The 17761-nt window shown below is 45.5% G+C and overlaps 1 protein-coding gene across 1 annotated transcript in view; it reads right to left on the reverse strand.

Moving 5' to 3' along the window:
- The window catches only part of Trrap (transformation/transcription domain associated protein), a 103414-nt gene that overhangs the window by 78066 nt on the left and 7587 nt on the right, over positions 1-17761 (reverse strand). Inside the window, exons 4-13 of the mRNA XM_051162974.1 lie at positions 15164-15274; positions 13057-13161; positions 10646-10729; positions 8466-8522; positions 8163-8288; positions 6443-6520; positions 5754-5842; positions 4759-4855; positions 1397-1535; positions 298-376 (exon numbers count right to left, since the gene is read on the reverse strand). Of these exons, the coding sequence (XP_051018931.1) occupies positions 298-376; positions 1397-1535; positions 4759-4855; positions 5754-5842; positions 6443-6520; positions 8163-8288; positions 8466-8522; positions 10646-10729; positions 13057-13161; positions 15164-15274 (965 nt within the window). The remainder of the gene's footprint in view (positions 1-297; positions 377-1396; positions 1536-4758; positions 4856-5753; positions 5843-6442; positions 6521-8162; positions 8289-8465; positions 8523-10645; positions 10730-13056; positions 13162-15163; positions 15275-17761) is intronic.

Below are 17761 nucleotides of genomic sequence, written 5' to 3' on the forward strand. Positions count from 1 at the left end.
ATCACATTACAGATGGTTGTGAGCCACCATGTGGTTGCTTGGAATTGAACTCAGGACCTCTAGAAGAACAGATGGTGCTCTTAACCACTGAGCCATTCTTCAGCCCCCAAAAATGTTTTTAAAAGGAGTTTTTTAACAACCTAAGGTCATCCATACTTGCTCCCATTCTAAAGCCAATAGGTGAGTAGAGCACAGTGGCCTGCATTGCTTAAGGCCCTACCAATGCTAAGTGCAGGTGATCCTGTCCCTAGCAATCACACCCAGCAGGCCTATACCCTGGGTCTAATAATGCTGTACCTGAGTGTCTCCCGTGCTGTGTACCCAGAGCCAATCAGGATGGATTCATCAAACAGCTTGTCCATGCAGGGGATGAACTCTAGGAAACACATGAGAACATTAAAGACTTCGCAAACCTTCTACAGTGGTCAGCCTGAGGCCTGTGCAAAGAAAAGGGCACAGAAAAGGCCAGAAAGGCCCTGTATGGTGAGACGCTGACAGGCTGGAGAGATGGCTCAGTCGTTCTGACCAAGGCAAGCTGGAGAGATGGCGCAGTCGGACGAAAGAGATAAGAGAATTGATCTCTTAAGAATACGAATGACAAGCCCACAGGACATTTAGACTCTGAACAGCCTGGCACACAGCCAGCTTAGTTCTAAAGTTAAGTACATTTCATGCCTCAGGCCTCCTGCGGGCACCTGCACTCATATGTACAGCCCACCACCCTAGCATGCACAGAAACAATTAATAAATCTTTAGTAAGAAGAGAGCTAACCAGGCATGGTAATACACACACACACACACACACACACACACACACACACCTTTAATACCAGCACTTACAGAGGCGGGTGGATCTCTGAATTCGAGACCAGCCTGGTCTACAGATCATGGTCTGAGCCAGAGCTACACAGTGAAACCCTGTTTCAAAAAAACTTGAAAGAAGGAGGAGGAGGAGGGGAGGGGAGGGGAAGGGAGGGGGAGGGGAGGGGAAGGGAGGGGAGGGGAAGGGAGGGGAGGGAAGGGAAGGTAGAACGTAAGGGAAGAGAGAAAAGAGAACTAGATAGTTTGTTCAGTAGAAGATGATTCCTAGCACCCACATGGCAGCTCAAAACTGCCTGGAACTCCAGTCTGAGGGGATCTGAAGCCCTCTTCTGGTCTCTGCAGACAACAGACACAGTTGTAGTGCATAGACATACAAAGATGCAAGTGAAACACCCATACATCCATGCACATAAAAGTAAAAAGGTAAGTATTAAAAAAAAAAAAAAAATTAAAGACCCAGGACAGCAATAAAGAAAGAACATGCGAAGACCAGGTAGAACCTCCAGGAAGTCAGCAAGCCTTGCTCTAGAGATGGCAGAGGCTACACAGGCCTTGAAAGAAAAGCTAGCCTTACGGTTTCTCAGCTCTGTGGTGAGGATGTGCTTGGCCGCGATGAGAAGCTCCTTCCTGAGGTGTGCGGTCTCCGCTGGGCAATTGGAAAGCAACTGCAGCATGCCTTTCACCATCTGCTGAGCGTACTTGGTCACTAGCTCCTGTCACAGCAAAGAAGACAACAGTCATACTGTGGGAGGGAGGCTTCACAGACACCCAAGTGCTACCACAAAGCGTCAAGCCAAGAACGTACCACCCAAAAGGTTTTAGTGTGTGTGTGTACCCACAACCATGCAGCCAGTGTCATTCTGAGGGAAAAGTACCACAACATAAGCAGATGGTCTTCCATGTGGCATAAGAGAGGATGCAGTATTTGTATTGTTTTATTGTTTTACAAATTTAAATAGTGAATATGCATTACTTCCTAGTTAGAGAAGAAGTAAAAGCCTGTTTTTAAAAATACTCTGGCTGGGCGTGGTGGCACACACCATTAATCCCAGCACTTGAGGAGGCAGAGGCAGGAGGATCGCTGTGAGTTCAAGATCAGCCTGGTTTATAAAGTGAGTCCAGGACACTCAAATCTTTATTTAATTAGCAGTTAGATTCATTTAAAAAGTGAAAATAGAGCCGGGCGTGGTGGCTCACACCTTTAATCCCAGCAGCACTCCAGAGGCAAAGGCAGGCGGATCTCTGCAAGTTTGAGGGCAGCCTGCTTGTACAAAGTGAGTCCAGGATAGCCAGGGCAGTTACAAAGAGAAACCCTGTCTCGAAAAACCAAAAAAATGAAATAAAATAAAAATAAACAATACTCTGGGCTAGAAAGACAGCTTGGCCATTAAGGGTACTTGATGCTTTTCCAGAGGACCCCCATTCAGTTCCTAGCACCCATGACAGTTCGTCCAGCTCCAGAGGACCCAATGCCCTCTTCTGGCTTTCATGTGCGTGAGTGCACACACACCTTTTTAAAATAAGTAAATGCTAGGCATGATAGCTCACGCCTTTAATTCCAGCACTCAGGAGACAGAGGCAGACAGACGTCTGTGAGGCCACCCTGGCCTACCTGACAAGTTCCAGGCCAGCCAAGGCTGCATAGTGACAGTCCTGGTGGCACTCAAGAAAGAATAAGCAGGCTACCAAGATGAGACTTGATAGCCTATGACCATATAGTGGGAGAGGAGGTCGCCCTCGGTCATAGACCTGGGGGAGGGGAATAGGGTGAAAGTGGGAGGGAGGGAAGAATGGGAGGATACAGTGATGGGATAACAACTGAGTTGTAATCTGAATAAATTAGTTAATTAATTAATTAATATTCTACTTAGTCATTCCAGTAACATGAGTTGAGTAACAACAGAGATTAACTCTGACAATTCTAACAGCTCTGAACAGTCTCTTCCTGACCCTCCATTTATCTGGTCATGATGGTAAACGCCCATAGCCCAGCACTCTGAAGACTGAAGATCGTGGGCTAAGGGCCAGCCTGGGCTACATAATGAGACTGTGTCTCATAAAACATGTTTACAAAATCAAAAATGGTTTTTATTTTTAAAACAACTGTTAGACTCTTACAAAGTTACAGAGAATTATATTCACTCCACGATTTAGGACAATCCTTAACTGCTTACATGAGAATTTATTTAAAAATTACATAGCTCAAGCTAGGTATTGATGCTAAAAGCCTGCAATTCCAGTTGTTGAGTGGTTGAAGCCGAGGATCACTGCACACTGGAGACCAGCCCAGTTACCATAGTGAATCATGGCAACCAGGCCGTAGTGAGACCACACCAAGCAAAGAAAAGGATGGGGTCCATCAGTAAGACAGCTCAGTAGGTAACAGCACCTGCCATGCAAGCCTGGTGACCTGCTGTTGAGACCCTGTGGTTTGAGGCTGCAGTCCACCAAGTCCGGAAAGCCTCTCTGAGCATGGCGCCAGCAGGCCCTCTTGTTCTCTGTCTGACCTCATCTGGAGAGTGTCCTTAGGCACAGATACCTCTAAGCATATGTGGAATATGACCTTTGGCCCAGTTCCCTGTTAGCACTCTCCCCTGCGCCTACAGGATAATTAGGTACTGTGTTCCCGTTCATCTGTCTGAACCATACCGCCAAATGCAAAGAAAGCATCCTGGCACTGCTATCTCCAGCCAATCGTGTGCACCTACCCGAGGAACCCTCCTCCCACTCCCCAAGAACTATGCAGCTGACTAAAGTGGAGCAATCTTGCTGAAGCTGATGCTGGAAGGTCATTTCCGGCATACTCACAGACGTCTGAGCCCTGCCCCCTGCCCCCTGCCCCCTCCTCACCCCCCAACCTCTGCTCCTCTTGCCCTCCAGGACCAGTGGCCAAGGATCCCTGGGATGTGGGGGAGGGAGCCCCCCAGCAACCTGCATTAGAGCCCCAGAACCCCAAAAAGGAGGAAGCAGAGAACCAACTACACAGAATAAAATGTTTAAAAGAAAAACAAACATGTAGCCTAAATGACAGGAGCTGAGGCCCCTTTGCCTTTCCTTCTGATTTAAGAGAAGTAGCTCAGTAATGATGAAACGCAGCTGACGTCTTCACACTCCTGCCTAGTGAAAGGCAGCAGACATGGGCTACAGACACCACACGGGAGACACAGGGGACTCCGCTTACAAAACAGAAAAGGCCTGGAGAGGCCGGGCAGTGGTGGCTGGTGGCGCACACCTTTAATCCCAGCACTGGGGAAGCAGAGGCAGGTGGATCGCTGTGAGTTCCAGGCCAGCCTGGTCTACAAAGTGAGTCCAGGAGAGCCAGGGATACACAGAGAAACCCTGTCTCAAAAAAGCAAAAAAAAAAAAAAAAAAAAAAAAAAAGGCCTGGAAAGGCCAGGACAAAACAGACTATAAATGGCCATGAAACTTTGCTAAGGGGAGGGGGTGGGGGTATGGGACACAGAAACCTTCTATATGTTAATGGACTGACTGGAAGCAATGGTCAATTCAAGGACACATTTATAGAAAATGGATTTTATTGTATGTAAAATATAGCAAAAACAAGGTGGGGAAATAAACTCACAGGCTAAGATGCTTGCCATGCAAGTAAGAGAATCAGAGACCAGATCTCCAGAACCTACATAAACTCTGGGTGGCCATGGCTGCAGTAACTGCACCCTAGGAAGGCAGACAGGATCCCGGGCAGGCTGCTGACAAGACTGAGCACAGCAGTGAGCTCTGGGTTTACCTTAAGATACCCTGCCTCAAAACAAAAGAGGTGGGGAGTGATGGAGGAAGAGTCCCTACATCAACCTCTGGCCTCTGCACACACACCTGCACACATGTGCATTCATTTATAAGCACAAATACAACACACACACACACACACACACACACACCCAGGGGAAAAGACGCTAAACAAGCCAGGAAACTTACCTGGTAAATTCTGATGATATAGGCTAAAAATGATAACGTTTTGATCTGAGCAGCAATAAAATCAGCATACAGCTCCTTGTTGTAAAGCTTATGTTGCCTGGGCAGGAAGTGAATATAAGCCCGATATTAGTCCTTTAGGTGACTTGGAATTAAACACCTACAACAACTACTAAGCATTGAAGTTCTCTCATTTACACACAGACCAGAAGCACCATGGAAACATAAAAGCATCTACTGCAAAGCAGTTTCAAATCACATGAAAGAGGACTGGAGAGGCTCAGAGGACCTGATTAAGAGCACTTCCTGTTTACAGAGGACACAGGTTCAGTTCCCAGAATCCATGGTGGACAGCTCACAACCTCCAGAACAACAGCTCCAGGGGAATCGGGAGCCATCTTTTGGCCTCCATGGGCACTGTACTCATGTACACATCCCCACACATAGACAGGCACACGTACACATAATTTTTAAAGATGAAATAAAATCACATAGCATCAAAGTTCTAAAAGGCCCAAACCAAACCATACCACAGGTTCCCAGTGTGGACCCCCTATTCCCCATGCTGCATGATCTGCATTCCTCAGAGCACCTGAGCACTTAATACAAGCTCTGGGAATGGCTGCAGCACCTTTTCAACTATGGAACTAAGAGGCCCATGACATGGCTCAGCAGACAAGGGCAGCTGCTGCCAAGACTGACAGCCTGAGTTCAGTCCCCAGGACCCACAAGCAAGAAGGCGAGAACTGACTCCTGTAAGCTGTCCTCTGACCTCCACGCACATGCACATCTGCAGTCATACAGAATGGATATAACTTAACAGGAAATGTATAAAGGAACTAGAGTCATCATAGCCACCACTGCTTCAGCAGGAGTTTAAAAGAAGCCAAAACGTGCACGCGTTGTAACACGCGTAATTCTCACATCTCAAAAATGGGGGTAATAAGCAATTACCACATCACTGTGCCATCCGCTCAGTCGCTCTGAGGAAAGCTCACCTGGCCTGTGCAGACACCTGAATTGCGATGGTATTCATGATCAAGGGCACAAACTCAGCAACGACATTGTGGATGTTCAGTTTGTACAGCTGAAGAGAAACAGACATTAGTGCTTTTACAGTCATCTACCACAGAGACAGCAGCATGCTCTGCACCCAAGAGCAGGTGGGGTTCCTCTACACCTTAAGCGCTGAAGGAAAATAGACATGAACTTCTGTACTGACACTTCTGGAATTTTGGTCTCTCTAAAAAACACAGAAGTATTACAAGAATATACTTTCTATTTTAATTCCAGGTGTGGGATGTGGGGCTGCTTTGGACTACCCACAGCAGCTGCCTATGATTTGCCTGGTGCTCTGGCAGAGGCATGGTTTTGACAGCTGCAAAGAGTTTCTGGGAATGTGTCACACTTGGAACTCTGGGAACTTTTTAATAGGTATGTAAACATTAGGGTCCAATAGGAAGGGGTTGGTGGTCATTCATTGTAGTTTGTTAATAGTTATACTCAAAGAAGAAACAAGAAAGATCTCCCCCGCCACACCCGAAATCCTTCTTTCTCTCCTATCTAACAACAGGGGATGAAACTGAGGGGATAAAGGGTGGAAAAAAGAAGAACCCATAAAGTAGCAAAGACCAGTTACAAACTTTTACATAAAAAAAAAACAAAAATTATTAAGGGGTACACGCACCTGGTACATTAGTACAACAATGATGGGCAGCTCAGCTAGGACTTTCAGTGAAAGAGATCCTCGTGGGATGATGGAATGCTGTGAGATGCAGAGAGAAGAGGCAGCCATCAGCTCTGTGGTACAAGCTTCCAGCCAGTCCCACCGAGTACCACAATGAAGAGACACTGGTTCCTTACAAGTATCTGTGGAGGGCTCAAACTAAGTACACACTTGGAGACAAAAATCTTGGGAGGAAACCCAATATTCATCACCTAAGAAATCTGGGGTTTGTGGATATTCTGGTGAGGGTAAGAACCCTGGTTTGGAAACAAGAGGGTCTCCCTATATATGCTTGGATGACCTCAAACTTGCAGTGATCCTCCTGCCTCTGCACCCCAAATGCTGGGAACATGCACCACTAGGCCCAGTTATCTCACTGCGTAACCTAGGCTGGCTCTGAAATCACTATTTAGCCAAGGTGAACTTGTAACTCACAGCAATCCTCCTGCCTCAGCCATGTAATACAACATCTAACTAGCTGGCTTTTCTTTCTTTCTTTTCTTCTTTCTTTCAAGACAGGATGACTTGAAACTCAGAGAAACTCATGTGCCTCTGCCTCGAGAGCGCTGGGAATAAAGGCGTGTGCCACCCAGCCTAGCACCCTACCCAGCTTTTAAGCCACTGTGTGATGTAAAAGGACAAGAAAAACGTCGGAGTCCAATGCAGCCCAGTGGTTTTATTTAATATTTATACACAGGAGAGCTGAGTGAGTTATTAAGGGCTCCGAAAAGATGAAAGAGGGAAGGTGCAAACCACCAGCAAGCAATGGACTGAAAAGATAAGCAAACAGTAAAGAGAGCATAGGGTGCAAGCTTTGCTTAAAATTCAGTTTGGTTCTCTTCAGCATAAGCTGAAGCCTTGTCTCAGATAAGTACAAATGCTACCGTTTCTTCCTTTAGGCTGGTAAGAGGGCCCCATGGAGCCCAAGCAGGCATCTACTGTGCTGTGTAGCTGAGGCAGCCTTCAACTGATCCCACAGCTCCCGCATGCTGGGATTAGGAATGGACCACAGACAGCGCTCAGCCCACCCAGTGCTGCGGATAGAACCCAGGGTCTTTCTATATGCAGGCAAACATTCTCCCAATGAACACAGGCCCCTAGCCCCAGTAAAACATTGTTTCCTTAATTAAGCCCCAAGAGTGAGTCATGGTAAAAAGTCACCACTTATCCCCTACGTGACAGGCAACACTTGCATTACCTTTGCAAAGCACAAGTCCCTGATTTCCAGGTAATAATAGGAAAAACAAGGTAAGGGTGAAGATTCGTGAACTTTTACAGAGTCAGGAAACCAGAGTGATGCTGGAGCATCATATTAGTTCACTCTGGCCCAGAGAGCCTCAGTTTTACCTACAGCTTCAAAGGACTTCCAGCAGAGCAGAACCTCTCCGCCCTGTGCCTTGCCTGCTGCTGCTCTTGCCAGCCGGAGGCCCCGGTTTCCTCAGCAGGATGGTCTTTACAGCCAGGCAACACCTGTCCCTGGCAACACCTGTCCCTGACGGCTCACCTTCACCCCCTAGGCTTAGGCCTCCAGGTAAAGAAAAGAAAAGTGGAGAAAAAAAAACCCCAAATGGTCTAAGTTATCTCATTTTCTTCTCTACCAAATAGAGGAGCCACAGATTTGGGGAAAGAAGAACCCAAAGCTCGATGCAGCGGTCAGCAGGAAGCGGGGAGGAACACCCACCGTCCGGGTCTCGCTGTCCTCGCGTTCAGGATTGACCTTCACGGCAAGTGTCGTGATCATGCCGACCATTTCCGGTGGAGGCACTGTGTTCTCAGGGATGCCCTGGGGGTTCTCAAAGTATCGGTTCTACGCAGAAAGAACACACCAATGGCAAACAGTGCCTCTTGTGGTGTTTATATTTCCCATCCTAAAGCCAGGAACGCCACCCCATCACTTGTCAACTAAACTGCTCCAAATTCCCTTATGGAAAAGTGGTAAACAAATAAATATAAGCAGCAAACCCAAACGCAAACAAAAACATACCACTACTTTTGGAAGCTCTTTGTAAATCTGCTTCACAAAATCCAAAAAGTGATGAATCTAAAAAAATAACAAGACAGAAACACTTGAGTGTAAGAACACACTTATAGGACCAGTGCGGTTCAGCTGGTAAAGACAACTCAAGGCTGATAACCTCACTGAGCCCTGAAGATGTGCCAGAGATGCACTCTGACCTCCACACATGAGCTTAGGCATACTCACCACCCCCACCCCACCCCCTAAATATTTCTTTAAAGAATATTAAAAAGGAACTATCAGGCACAATACAAATGAGCAGTGGGCACAGAGGAGGAGGAGAAGGAAGAAGAAGAGGAAGAGGAGGAGGAGGGAAGAGGAGGAGGGAAAGAGGAGGAGAAGGAAGAGAAGGAGGAGGAGAAGAAGAAGAAAAAAAGACAGACACTGACATGACAAACAGAAACCAATTTTCTATTTTAGAAACAGCCAAAGGAGTAGGTTCCATGGTATAATGGTTAGCACTCTGGACTCTGAATCCAGCGATCCAACTTCAATTCTCAGTGGGACCTCACTGTTTAGTCTGAGTTTTCTTTCAAGGGGATAACAATCAGGATGTAATCTGGATAAATTATAATAAATTAAAATTTTTAAAAAGAGAAAAAGAAATAGGCAAAGGATGAAAGCTAAGGAAAAGTCCTTTATGCTCTTCAGAAGACAGTGAATTGAGGGTTGGAGAGATGGCCCTGCAATTGAGAGCACCAGCTGCTCTTGTGGAGGACCAAATCAGATTCCCAGGACCTGCATATCTGGTAGCTCAGAGCTGCCTTCTGGAACTCCAGTTCTGGGAAATCCAGCACCCTTATCTGAGTTCAGATGACGCGCACACAAACACACACACACACACACACAACATATACAGGCAAGAAGACACACACATATTTTAAAAATAAAATTAAAAAACACATAAAGCTTGAGATGCTGCAAGAATAGATTCTTATACAACCAAGGAAGTCAAAGCAACAAGCCTTTACAGAAGCCAGCCTGGGGACACCTATGTGAAGCAGTGAAACGGCACTTTGACTCAGGAGCTCGGCTTCTGCAAGCCCAGTTAATTAAATAACCTGAATCATATACAAGAAATACTTGGCAATAGCCATTAAGGAAAAAAAAATTGAAGCTGGGCATGGTGGCACATGCCTTTAATCCCAGCACTCAGGAGGCAGAGGCAGGCTATGTGAGTTCAAGGCCAGCCTGGTCTACAGAGTTCCAGAACAGCCAGGACTATACAGAAAGACCCTGTCTTGAAAAACAAAATCAAAAACAAAAACAAGGGGAAAAAAAGAAAAAAAGCTTATAAAATTTTAAGTATCCAGAAAAATACTCATTAAAAAAATAAATACACACACACACACACACACACACACACACACACACACACACACACAGGCTGGAGAGGTGGCTCAGGGATTAGGAGCAGTTCTTGCTCTATCAGAGGATCAGTTTCTAGCACCCACAGTGGGTTGGCTTACAACCATCTGTAACTCCACCTCCAAGGGATGTGGCATGGAGACCTACATACACATATGCCGGCTACAATGCGGCTCCCAAAACCTACAGCTCACCCAGTGTTGCTCTGCTACTAGGCTACTGAGATCCAAACCTAGCTCCAACTTCAGAACTCCCTTTAATCCCAAAGAAAATGGCTGCAACTTCCAGTCCATCACAGACTTTGTGCTGACCCACAACCCTGGTCAATGACTGCCCTCCAACTACTGAGAAAATTCAGGAAGCCCTTTGTGCACTCATCCGAACACAAATCATCATGACAGCTCGAAGAGGGAGAGCAGTGGAGCAGAGCAGGAATGTGCTCAAGGCGCGTTACCTACTTCACGAAAATGCCCTCACAGAACTCTGCACAGGAGCAGGGATGAGTGCAGACAGAGTTCCTCCCACCTCAGGCTCTATTCTCCACACAGGACTTGTTCATTCAACCCAAATAAGGGTGAGGGCCAGAGAGAGGGCTCAGAAAGGGACAGTGCTTGCCACCAAGCCTAACAGTCCGAATTTGATTCCTAGGACCCAGATGACAGAAGGAGAGAACAACATGCCCCCCGCCAAGTTTTTCTCTACCATGCATATGCCATGTCACATGTGTGCACACACAAACAAAAAACCAAACAAATAAATAAATGTAATGAACAACTTACTTCTTGCGTGATTGGTGGCCTGAACTGTTTGTGCAGTTCAATAATTATTCTTAGACAAATAAGAACATTTTCTTCATTTTCCGTCTTTAAAAAAAACAAAACAAAACAAAAAAATCAAGTTATATTTCTGAAGACATTTTAGTCTCAAGGGTAAAGACAAAGTGCCAATGAGCATAATGGCGTGCTTGGGAGGCAGAGGCAGGCAGCTTCCTTAAGTTTGAGGTTAGCCTATGTTCAGTGAGCTCCGGGCCAACGCAGAATACACAGTGAGACCCCATCTCAAAAAACAAATAGTCTACACACTTTCTGCAAGTTTCTCTTCCACACACCTGCATCAACCAGCTTACATTTGAATAGCTGAAAACCACAGTTGCAAGATACAGCTGTCTAGACAGAAAGAGCCGAGGTCTTTGTAGACCATGTGAACAGCATCCCAACATGTTAGAATAACTCCGACAGGTGAACGGCAGTTGGCAGAGGACAGTCATGCCATGAACTACACTGCCTCTTCCCTCCTTCTCACAGACCGTGTCATGTAGCCCAGGCCTGGCCTGGAACCCACTACTTGTCTGAGGACGACCTTCAACTCCTGCATGCTGGTGCGGTAAGAGGCGCGCTTCACCTAGCCTGGCTTATGTGGTACCCAGAATGGGAGACCCAGGATTTCAGGCATGCTAGGAAAGCACTCTACCAGCTGAGATACATCCCCAGTCCTGAACTAATGTTTTAGCTTTAACAGGGTCTCACTGTGTAATCCTGGCTGGCCTCAAACTGAGAGCTGCCTAACTCCTTCGCCCAAGTGTTGGTATTAGAGAGGTGCACCATGACACCCTGAATTGATGCTTTGGTGGCCAAATGGCATCCTACCTGAAGCAAACAACAGAAGAACACAGTTCAGGCTCAGAAATACAGGCTGCCCAGTCCTGATCCAAAAAGCCCACAATCTGAACTGCTCTAAAATCCTAAACCTTGTGAGCACCTGCAAAGTCTACGCCTGACTTCACGTAATGGCTGAAAGCCGAAACAGACAGACAAGGTAAAAACACTGCATAAAATGACCTTCGGGCTATCTGCAGAAGGTGCCAATGACATTATTAAAATACTTCACATTTAGGCTCAGACTATATCCCTAAAGCACCAGTATGTATATGCAAACATTCCAAAACTCAAAATAAAATAAAAATTCCAAACACTCTCATTCCCCAGTTATGTGGGGTAAGCCGGGCATGGTGGTGCACACCTGAAATCACAGCACTTGGGGAGGCAGAGACAGGCCAGCCTGGTCTACAAAGTCCAGGACAGCCAAGGCTACACCGAGAGACCCTGTCTGGAACACAACAACAACAAAGAGTTATGTGGGGTAAGAGGTGCTCAAGCCATGTTGACAAAAGGCCAACAATGACACAGCAGCTACTGGGCACCTGCTGTGGCCGGGATGGGGTGCTAAGTTTAAGCCCGCGCTATGCTCTTTGAGGATGGACCAGACGCATCCTACTCTCAGGGGCACGGAGCCTCAGACACCTGACGCAGCTAATGCGGTCAGCCAGGAACAGCAGAGCTGAGGTAAGAACCCAAGTCTATCCTCTAACGCCCTTATCTTCCCAAGAGCCCGAGGCTCAGTGGGATTCTGAGCACGTCAAGACAGGAGAGAGCAAAAAGATTAACAAATGCAATCACCTATGAAGCTAAGGCCTTGATGGGCATCAGAGCACACACCTTTAATCCCACTACTCGAGAGGCAGAGGCAGGCTAAGCTGGTCTACACAGAAACTTCCAGACAAGTCAGGGTCACAAAGTCAGACCTTGCCTCAAAAGAAAAAGAGAGCCAGGTGGGTGGGCATACATTTAAAATTTTAAATCCCAGTACTCCGGAGGCAGAGGCTGGGGAAGCTCTGTGAACTGAAGGCCAATTTGGTCTACGTAGGGAGTTCCAGGCCAGCATGGGCTACACTGTGAAACCCTGTCTGAAAAAAAAGAAAGAAAAAAAAGGGGCTGGAGAGATGGCTCAGCAGTTCAGAGCATTTGGCTGCCCTTCCAGAGGAGCCTAAATGTGAAGTTTTTTTATAATGTTCAATTCCCAGCACCCATGTGGCAGTTCACAGCTGTCTGTAACTCACGTTCTAATGGATCTGACTCCCTCACACATTCATGTAGGCCAAAGACCAAATGCACATAAAAATAAATAAATAATACTTTAAAGAAAAGGAGAGAAATAGAACAAAACAAAAAAAAATCTTCACTTAAGTAGTCTTTCTGAATTAAACAAAGATGGGAGAGAAAAAAAACATTAAGAAAATGTTCACTCATTTAAGCAGATCTTTGGTGGAGCATGGACTGCTACTGGATAATTATCATAAGAAAAATCACAAGATGTTTTAAATACAGCTCTTAAGAGAATTCGCAAAGATTACCTCTAAAAATCGAAACATCACAGAGAGAACATTTTTCGTATGGGGACGAAGATGCTCATTGGTTGGTATCCTGTGGAGTATTTCAAGTACTAGCTTCCGTAGTTGCTGGCAGAGAAAGACAAATGTAAAAGTAAGACACCAAAGTTCAGATCTCACTGCTTAACCTTACACTCACATCACATGGATGCCTGTATCCAGCGTCAGCAACCACCATCTGACAAGACCTTAGAAGAACACCTGCCAATTATTTACATGTAACCCACAGCATGTGCACAAATCTTCAGTATCCCCAAAACCAAGTTAACAAATAAACTCCAGCACTTTTTACAACTTTGTGAGCCTTGTCATGTGACTCACAGCCACCTTCAACTCTAGCTCCAAAGGATCCAACACTCTCTTCTGACCTCCAAGGGACCCTGAACTCACATGTGCTTATGCACATGCACACAGAGACATATAATTCATAATAAAATACATCAGGCTGAAGAGATGGCTCAGCAGTTAAGAGCACTGACTGCTTTTCCAGGGGTTCTGAGTTCAATTCCCAGCACCCACATGGTGGCTCACAGCCATCTGTAACAGGATCTGGTGCCCTCTTCTGGTGTATATGAAGATAGCATACTCATAGACATAAAATAAAAAAATCTTCAGAAACAAACTAAATACACCATTTGGCTAAAGAAACTGCTTAATGGTTAAGAAAACCGGCTGCTCTTCCAGAGTGCCTGGATTCTATTCCCAGGACACACTGTGGCTCACGACCATTTATAACTCCAGTGCCAGAGAACCCAGCACCCTCTTCCGGCCTCCGCAAGGACCAGGCATGCTTGAAACATATATAAATTCACCATCAGGCAAAACACAGATACACACAATTTTCTTTTTAAGTTTTAACTGGGGGGGGGGGGGATGGGGGGGAAATCCTTAAAAGAGAAAAGAGAAGCCTGGTGGTGGCAGCACACACCTTTAATCCCAGCACCTGGAGTTAGAGGTAGGCAGACCTGAGTTCAAGGTCAGCCTGGTATACAAAGAAAGTTGCAAGACAGAGAAACCTTGTCTCAAAAGAGAAAGGGGGTGGGGGATGGGGGAGAAAGCAGAAAATACAAAATAACTAACTTGCAGTCTCCCCTGACACTCCTCATCTCCGCCAAGATGCACTAAGCCTCTATGATCCTGCAGGGCAGCTCAGAACTAGGAGGCTGGTCACATACTTAAGCTCACAAAAATGGTACAACCGAAAAATGCTCCAGGGAGCAACAAATCTCACCAGCACTACAACAATTTTTTTCAAATTCTTTTAAGAAATAAAAGCTGCCAGTGGTGGTGCACGCCTTTAATCCCAGCACTTGGGAGGCAGAGGCAGGCGGATCACTGGGAGTTCAAGGCCAACCTGGTCTATCTACAAAGTAAGTCCAGGACAGCCAAGGACACACAGAGAAACCATCTCGAAAAACCAGAAAGAAAGAAAGAAAGAAAGAAAGAAGAAGAAAGAAAAGAAAGAAAGAAAGAAAGAAAGAAAGAAAGAAAGAAAGAAAGAAAGAAAGAAAGAAAAGCTGACAGAGAGAAAACAATAGGATAGTGAATCTCCCTTAAAATATTCAAGATAGAAAAGAGGATGTGTGGAGTACATAGAGAGAAAAATCAAAACTGGCCAGAAATGGAAAAAACTGAGATAAATAATGTTCAGGTGACTAGAAGTACTATGTCAAACTATCTATTCTCTTTTGTGTACAACTGAATATGAATTTTTTAAATTGATTTTTTTACATGTGTGCACATGTGTATCATGGAGCAGGTGTAGAGTCAATGCTCGCCTTCTAGCATGTGAGCCTCACCAGAACTCAGGCCTCAGGTGCACCTTTGCCTGCTGAGCCATCTCACCAGCCCTCTTTTGCGCCCAGTTGAACTAGTCCACAGATACAGACACCCCTGGTTGGCAGATGCAAGCAACATAACACAGAAAAGATGAATGAAGCCAACGAGCCGATGGGCCTGGATGGTTACCTCACTGGCAGCACCTTTTTCATTCCTTGGTTGTATTACATGGCTCTGATTTATCTGTTCACCACTGTGGCATTATTTTTCGCCGCTGCTGTTAACACATTACCTGGGCTGGCTTTTCCTGAAGAAACTGGACTTCTCCATCTTGAAGAAATGTAAGAAATCGGGGGATGATGTGTTCCAGGAACGTAGAATACTGAGGAGATGACGTGACATTCTAGTTGGCAATTTAAAAAAAGAAAAGGCACAATAAGTCATAGGCATATTTTCATTCTAAATTCATATATTGTCAGTTCAAGGCCAGCCTGGTCTACAAAGTGAGCCCAAGACAGCCAAGGCTACACAGGGAAACCTTGCCTTGAAATACAAGCAAACAAACAATTCACCTAACAATCTCAAAGGAAACCACAAAATAAGGGTTTTGTTTTTATTTTCATTTTGTGCTTGTATCTGCCTGCATGTTTTTGTTTGTGTATGTTTTCCCTCAAGAGAGGATTTCTCTGTGTAGCCCTGGCTGTCCTGGAACTTACTCTGTAGACCAGGCTGGCCTCAAATTCAAGAGATCCACCTGCCTCTGCCTCCTGAGTGCTGGGGTTACACCACACCTGGCACCTACATGAGTTTTTATGTGTGCCACATGCATGCAAGTTTCCGAGGAGGCATGGGATCCCTTGGGACTGGAGTTGTAAGCCACTGTGAGCTGGAACCAGGTCCTCTATAAGGGCTGGCAACACTCATAATGGCATCTCAACATTTCCAGAGCTGACAGTAATTCTCAATCCTTTCAGATGTTTCTGAGTTAACAGGATTAAGTAAATTAAGATTTGAAATCTAGGGGCTGGAGAGATGGCTCAGTGGTTAAGAGCGCTGCCCCGCTCTTCCAAAGGACCCAGGTTCAATTCTCAGCAACCACATAGCAGCTCACAACTGTTGATAACTCCAAGATCTGACACTCTCATACTAAGGCACATTAAAATTAAATACTAAAAATAAAAAAAATAAAAAAAATTTGAAATCTAATAAAGAGAATCATGTACTAAAATTTACTGTTTAAATCGGCTATGGCAGGGGTAACAGAGTTAAGCTTTCTGCCTATCTCTTCCTTTGGGCCCCAGCCTAGCACCCACACAGGTGGCTCACAACTCCCTGTAACTCCAGCTCAGGGGGATTCAATATCCTCTTCTGGAATCCATGGGTATCCACATACACATGGGAAATACACACACACACACACACACACACACACACACAGAGAGAGAGAGGAAATTGCAAGCTAGATACACAACTCAGTGATCAAACATTTGCTTAGCAGGCCTGAGGTTCTGGGTTTGATTCCCAGGACAACACACACACACACACACACACACACACACACACACACAGTTGCTTGCATTCCTCCCATGTTCAACACAGAACCATTCACAAGAGCCAAGACACAGAAGTAACACAAGTGTCCGCCAAATGATTGGTTCAACAAAATGTGGTACATAAGCACAGTGGGATACTACCCTCAACCATTAGAAAGAATGGGACCCTGTCCTGTCCTCTGGAAAAGGATCATCACGGCATTCAGTGAAATGAGCCACAGAGAAAGCTAAGCTCCACAGCCTCACTCATGGGTACTCTTTTGGTTTTTTGGGTGTTTTTGTTTTTGTTTTTGTTTTTGTTTTCTTTTGTTTTTTGAGACAGGGACTCATGGGTACCCTTAAAGGCTGACCTCATACAAGTTAAACCCAAAAATTATGTCCGAGGCTGGGGAGAATGTGGGGGATAGAGAAAGGCTGCTCAGTGCAGACGACAAGTTCTGAAGGTACACTGCTACAGGGTGGGGTGACTCAACAACACTCTGTACCTCTGAAAGAGCGTGGCCTTTAATCTCAGCACTTGGGTGGCAGAGGCAAATGGATTTCTGTAAGTAATGAGGCCAGCCTAGTCTACGTAGTGAGTTCCAGAACAGTTAGGGCTATATAGAGCAATCTTGTCTCAAAAAATATACACATAATATAATTTATTATACATATAATATTATATATGTAAATAAAGGAGCTAGAAGGATTCTAAATATTTTCTCCATAAGAAAAGTGTTTTGAGAAGATATGTTTAACCTGACATAAACACTGTACAATGTGCACATGGATCAGAATACTACCTGGCACATCACCCTATATGTCCATCATTTAAAAATGCATTTAGGGTTGGCAAGATGGTCTAATGGGTTAAGGAGCCAAGTTCAATCCCTGGGACCCACATGGTAGGAGAAGTCACTCCTGCAAATTATCCTGTAAGCTACCGAACATTCAAGGCTGACCTCCAAAGAGCCATTCCACAGAGTGCTGTGACGTATGCATGGAACCGGAGGAGGACGAGGTGGGAGGACCATGAGTTAGAGTCCACTCTTTGCTACAAAGCCAGACGTTGTCTCAAAAAGGGGGGGGAAAAGAATCACTTAGGCGTTCACTTAGAAGAAAGGCTCATACACATAACATGAACTCATCTTTTCTAAACCCTGAAGTATTAGCCAGGAGCAGTGGTACAATGTTCCAGTCCCAGCACAGAGGAGGCAGAGGCAAGTACATCTCTGAGTTTCAGGCCAGCCTCCGCTATAAACTGAGTTATAGACCAACCAGGGCTACAGTCTCAAAAGAAAGATTTGAAAGCAGCCATTAGTAAGTCAGTACATACCACATACTATTGGACCACATGT

Source organism: Acomys russatus, chromosome 19, assembly GCF_903995435.1.
Source record: "Acomys russatus chromosome 19, mAcoRus1.1, whole genome shotgun sequence".
In the NCBI taxonomy this organism is placed as follows: domain Eukaryota; kingdom Metazoa; phylum Chordata; class Mammalia; order Rodentia; family Muridae; genus Acomys; species Acomys russatus.